A 6,000-nucleotide genomic window follows, 5' to 3' on the forward strand; every position below is an offset into this window, starting at 1 on the left:
TTGAAATTGTGACCTTCCAAACCAAAGTCCAATTCCTTAACCAATGAGCTACAACCTCCCCAAGAAAGTTACAAGTTGCAAGAAAGTTAGAAACAGGACAGATGTCCTATTTCACAACCCATGAAAAAGACTTCTTGATGTTAAATGAGAAAAAAATGCTACACCTGCTAAGAAAAACTTGGCTGGATGATTTCCGAAGCTCAGGCAGCCAAGTTTCTAATAGAATTTCCTTTCATTGCTGGCTTTACAACACATTAAGTTAAACACAGTTACATGTATGGCACTTGGCATTTGGCAGAGGGTTTATCCAAAGAAACTTACAATGATACATCTGAGCAGTTCAGGGCTAAAGGCCTTGCTCAAGGGCCCAGGTTGTGACAGCTTGGCACTGTGGTTATTTGAACTGACAACCTTCGAATCAGGACATATCCACGAATATGACTATAACAATAATATTTTACATATTATTCTGTGTACATCCTGCTTTTCATGTAACACCAACACCAAGAAAAATGTCTTGTTCTTGTTCTAAATTCTCAGCAATGATTTATGATTCATGCAAGTCTCAACACAGCCTGGTGCAAAAGAGTTAAAAGACCTTCCCAGGATTATAACAGCAGCATGATGGTGCTACTCATTTTCCAGTTCACAGCCACTGACCAGGGAAACGCTCTCAGACTCAACTCGAACTGATGTTTGTCCATCTGCTAGCTGCTTTCTGTTACCTATGTGCGATCAGGGTCTCTGTTAATAGCTCAGTATTTTAATACTGCAATAATAACCACTTTCAATTAAATTTTTTATACTTTAGTACCCGGTGCAAACGTAAACAGGGTTGTGAAAGGTCAGAAACGTGTTTAATCAAGTCATTTTCTTTATTATTATAGACAAGATGCAGCAAGAATTTTTGTTTCTCAATCTCTCTCAATACTTGCTGATGTGTTTGTGTCAAAAGGTGTTTTGATGTGCATACAAACGTGTGGTATGGGAATATTTTGAAATTAATTTGACAAATACCTGGGTGAATCCTGTTGCCCTCTGTTTCCGTTATAAGAAACTAATCAATACCAGGGCTGTGTCATGTCAGAGGCACAAAGCAGGGTGTTTCTTTTTCTACCATTAAATGTATTATTTTACAGTAGCATTAAATCTTATGTTTTATTCCTCATTTAGCAAATTAATTTTTATTACAAAAGATTAAAATTTTAATTTATAGGTATGTTAAAAGTTTTGTCCACAGAAGACAATTGGTGTTGCTAACAGGGTAACACCGAAAGGACATGAAACATCTCTAGGTTACGTATGTAACCATAGTTCCCTGAGGGAACAAAACACTGCATCACAACGCTTTGGGAACGTGACTGTGTTGTCCATGCTCTGAAATAATGTGTGTAAACAGTCAAAATTAGACACTGGACACTGCATCACTGGTGGAGTTATGTCACAACCAGGAAGTATAAAATGCACATGGAGTGAACCTGGCACCAGCTTCTGTAAAAGAGAAGGAAGCGCTACAGGGACGCCTGCAGTGTGGCATAGAAACGCAGCTTCTCGTTTCCACAGGGAACTAGGGTTACATATGTAAGCTAGAGACATTCCTTTTCAGGAACTCGAGCTACGTCACAACACTTTGGGAACAAGTTTCCAATCACGCCAGACTGACCAGTCCCTGCTTAGTGTGTATGGGCACAGCTAGGTCAAAAGACAGAGGGGCCAGAAGTGGCACTGATGTCCAGGTTGTAGAACCAGGTGAAGGTCAGCGGGGTGGACCAGCCTGCAGATTTGCAGATATCTTAGAGGGGTACTCCAGAGGACCAAGCCTAAGAGGCTGCCACACTCTGGGTGAAGTAAGCTCTGACCCTGAATGTAGCAGGGAGAGGTCTCATAAGAGGATGCGATGGCATCAATCAACCATCTGCTTTAAGGTTTGCTTATAGCAGGGAGGCCTCTCCTCGGAGGGCCATAGCAAACAAACAGTTGGTTAGACTTCCTCCAGGGACCCGTCCTGTGGACGTAAGTCCAGTGCTCGCACTGGACACAGCCAGTTAGTTTCATCTGGTCTGGGGCCTAAAACGGAGGAGGGTGGAATGCATGTAACCTTATGGGTCGCTGGACGACCAAGGGCACAGGCCTGGAGACAGGAGACTCGGGAAGACAGGAGAAGACAGAAGACTCAAGAAAACTCAAGAAGACAGGAGACTAGAGAAGACAGGAGCCTAGGGAAACCAGAAGAAGCCAGGAGACTCAGGAAGATAAATGATTTGGGAAGACAGGAGAAGTCAGGATACTAGGGAAGCCAGGAGATGCTCGGAGACTAGGAAAGACAGGAGAAACCAGGAGGCTAGGGAAAACAGTAGACTAGAGAAAACTTGAGAAAAGCAGCAGACACAGAAATCAAACATTATAGAAAGACACTCACCAAACAGAACAACAAACAAACCCACACATATCCAGATTCAAATGCAAATACCAAGACCAATATCAAGATGACTCTACCACAACAAAAATAATGACAAATATAATGAACCAACCAAGACCAAGGCAAAAGGGGTAACCTAAATACACAAACCTAACAAGGACCAGATGGGAAACATTAAACGGTTAGGGGCTAGGGAGTAGGGGATAAGGGCCCAGTGGCGGGATCTAGTGGCCAAAGTTAAACAAACCCAGAACATTTCCAGACTCTGACAAGAACTATTCAGGGTAATGCAACTGAATTATGGGGTGCCACAACGTTAAGTTCTACGACCCCTGCTTTTTACAATATACAAGCTACCCTTAGGAAATATTATTAGAAGTCATGGGATTGGTTTCCACTGTTATGCCAATGATACCAAAGTATATGTCTCATCAAAACCAGACAAAACATCTCAATTGGCTTGGTTAACTAAGTGTGTTGAAGAATTAAAAGATTGGATGACGAATAACTTTCTATTATAAAATTTTGATAAGACAGAGATTTTGCTCATCGGCCCAAAAAATAATACACAAAAGCTCCAGCAATCCAACTTGCATTTAGAAGGAGGTACTGTAACTAGTAGTTCAACAGTAAAAGACCTGGGAGTTATTTTAGACAGCAACTTGTCTTTTAAAAATCATCCATATTACAAAAGCAGGCTTCTTCCACCTTAGAAATATTGCTAAGCTAAGAAATATGTTGTCTATATCTGATGCAGAGAAGCTCATCCATGCGTTCAGGACCTCCAGACTGGACTATTGTAATGCATTTCTAGGTGGTTGTCCTGCAGCATTAATAAACAAGCTACAGTTATTCCAGAATGCAGCAGCCAGAGTTCTCACAAGGTCGAGAAAATATGACCAAATAACCCCAATCCTATCATCCCTACACTGGCTACAAAGATCGACTACAAACTATTGCTACTTACTTACAAAGCCTTAAATAATTTGACTCCCACGTATCTATCCAGTCTTCTAACACACTACAATCTGTTAAGCTCTTTGAGATCTCAAAACTCTGGAGTTCTAGTAGTTTCTAGAATAGCAAAGTCCACTAAAGGCAGTATACCATTCTCACATTTAGCTCCTGAACTTTGGAATAGTCTTTCTGACAGTGTTCGTGGTTTGGACACACTCTCCTAGTTTAAGTGCAGATTAAAAACTTATCTTTTTAGTGAGTCATACACATAACACACATCACATCATAACCTTGTGCTCCAGTACATCTGATCAAATGCACATTATCAACTTGTGCTTGTTAATATTATGAACAGCAGCTATGCTAATTCCTCTCCACTGCTTCTTTTTCTCTACACATCCCGAGGCATCCTGATGTTGTAGAGTTTGGACTCTGGCATGTAGGAGTTGGTGTTGGATCTATGATCTCAGATTGCTATTTTACGAGTTGCTCAGTAGCTCTGGGTTCCATAACATCAACAGACTGTATAAGACCGTAGAAAGGACATTACTCATAATATTACACTCAGGTTGTAGTTCTCATTCTCCGGTGTTTTGTATTGTTTAAATATCTATAATCACACTCTTGATATCACCCAAATGAGGATGGGTTTTCCTTTTAAGTCTGGTTCCTCTTAAGGTTTCTTCTCATAACATCTGCATCTACTTTGGGCTCTATTTAGTTATGCTTGTTATATCTTTATACTATTCTGTAATTTATGTGAATTAATCAGTAACTAAAAAGGTATAGAGTTATATGAGTAGGGAATCTCTGAGTGTTGATTTATAATATTTGGACCCTCAGGGACCAAATTGATATGTATCTGCACAATATCCATTTGTTTAATAGTGTAACTATGGTCATTTTTTTATCACAGCTAAGACATTTAGAATGCATCAAATGTCTTACATGGCTTGCATTTAGTAATTTTATGCTTCAGCAACTTTGTAAACAGACATGCCTGGCAATTAACCATCAAATGTTAAAAATTGTGTGATGCATGTGTTTAAAAGAGAGAGAGAAAGAGAGGAAGAGTATAGGGTGTTTTGAAGGTAATGACTGTATTGGTATTCATTTATATACCTGCTGAAGGACTTGCACCCAGTCTGCATGCTGATTGGCTACTGGAGGCTGTGACATCAGTCTGCAGAGCAGGTTTTCCTTAGCTGACACACTGGATCTACTGTAGCCAAGCGAAATGAGTCACGTTCATGCTCCAAATTCAGATCTACACACAAACACACAACATCAATATCTTGTTTGTATTTGTATTGAATGACATTTGTAACATTCTGTGTAAATTCTAGATATTGTTGTGTATGATGTTCACCAGAGGTCCGTATTTTCAGAAATGCTCAAACCAGGTTGTGCCTGGCCATATCCATATCATGCCAACATCCATGATATGATCGCTCACACATATTTGATGAGATTGATTTGCATGATATAATGCATTGTGCAGCTAAGAAATGCATAAATCAACCGAGGTACAGGTGTTTTACCCCTGTACAAGGTTACAGGTATTAATATAACTCTTTTGTTTGAATATTTAAATAAAATACCCCATTACCTGAGTCTATTATATAGTAAAATCTGTAGTATCTTAACAATTCATTTTTATTTCTATAGCGCTTTTAACAATGAACATTGTCTCAAGCTTTACACAGATAATGTGGTGATAGAAATGAATAAGACGTTCTTTATAAGAGTAAGTTTGTCCCTAATAAGCAAGCCGGTGGCGACTCATCAGTTTTTCAGGCTATGATAATCAATATCCTGCCTTTTTAATGTCATTACCACTCCAGCCAAGCTAATGTTTTCAGTCAAAATTGTCCCTGCTGCACAAGTAGATATAATAGTATTTATAACCCAAAACTTTAAACAAATAGAACACTATTTTACAAATTAATATACAGTTTTATTTATTTTCATGGAATGTGTTCACATTTTACTTACAAACGAACATTCACTGCTCTGCATAAAACAGTCCCTATCTCTACCCCTGACATTATACACTTCACTTAACCAGGCAACATTGGCACATTAATGTAATGTATTCTACTCTGACATTAGTCTGCTTGATGGCATTATTGTGCTCCAGGACATTTATGACAAAGCATCAAAACATTATGAAGTGTAAAGCTAAATAACACTGTTTTTGGGTATCATTATATAATAAAATTGTAAATATATTCAACTGATAAAAATTCTTTACCAAAATTCAGCAGTTCAGTGAAGAAATCATTCTCCTCTTCTTCCAGCCTGCTTCTGATCAGGAAGTTCCTCATATCTGCCTCCGCTTGCTCCCTTAAACAATGAGAATAGGATGCAGCACATCAGACATTCTGAGACTTTTACTCTAGTCATAGTTGTTCAGTCTTACGCTATTGTTCGGTTAAAGTTCCTGCATAAACATAAATGAGGTTTTTGCATCTAAGAATTAAAGATTATCCACCAAACCTTTGAGGAAGCCCTATAGAACATTTTTTTTAAAGTGTACTGATTGATGTATTGGTTGAAAGCACTTGTCAATGGAGCTGTAATACATGGACCAAAAGTAAAATTTGCATATAGTTCCTGTTAAC

General features: G+C 38.8%; 1 protein-coding gene across 2 annotated transcripts in view; it reads right to left on the bottom strand.

The window, feature by feature from the left end:
- LOC124383134 (coiled-coil domain-containing protein 148-like) overlaps positions 1 to 5,722 on the bottom strand; it is a 77,622-nt gene extending 71,900 nt beyond the window's left edge. The window contains exons 1-2 of one of the 2 annotated variants that reach the window (XM_046845526.1): positions 5,631 to 5,722; positions 4,499 to 4,643 (exon numbers count right to left, since the gene is read on the bottom strand). In XM_046845526.1, coding sequence (XP_046701482.1) covers positions 4,499 to 4,555 — 57 coding nt within the window. In that variant the 5' untranslated portion in view covers positions 4,556 to 4,643; positions 5,631 to 5,722. The remainder of the gene's footprint in view (positions 1 to 4,498; positions 4,644 to 5,630) is intronic. The other variant, XM_046845527.1, reaches the window with a different exon arrangement.
- Positions 5,723 to 6,000: the final 278 nt, after the last annotated feature.

The sequence above is a fragment of the Silurus meridionalis genome, chromosome 3, assembly GCF_014805685.1.
Source record: "Silurus meridionalis isolate SWU-2019-XX chromosome 3, ASM1480568v1, whole genome shotgun sequence".
NCBI lineage: Eukaryota > Metazoa > Chordata > Actinopteri > Siluriformes > Siluridae > Silurus > Silurus meridionalis.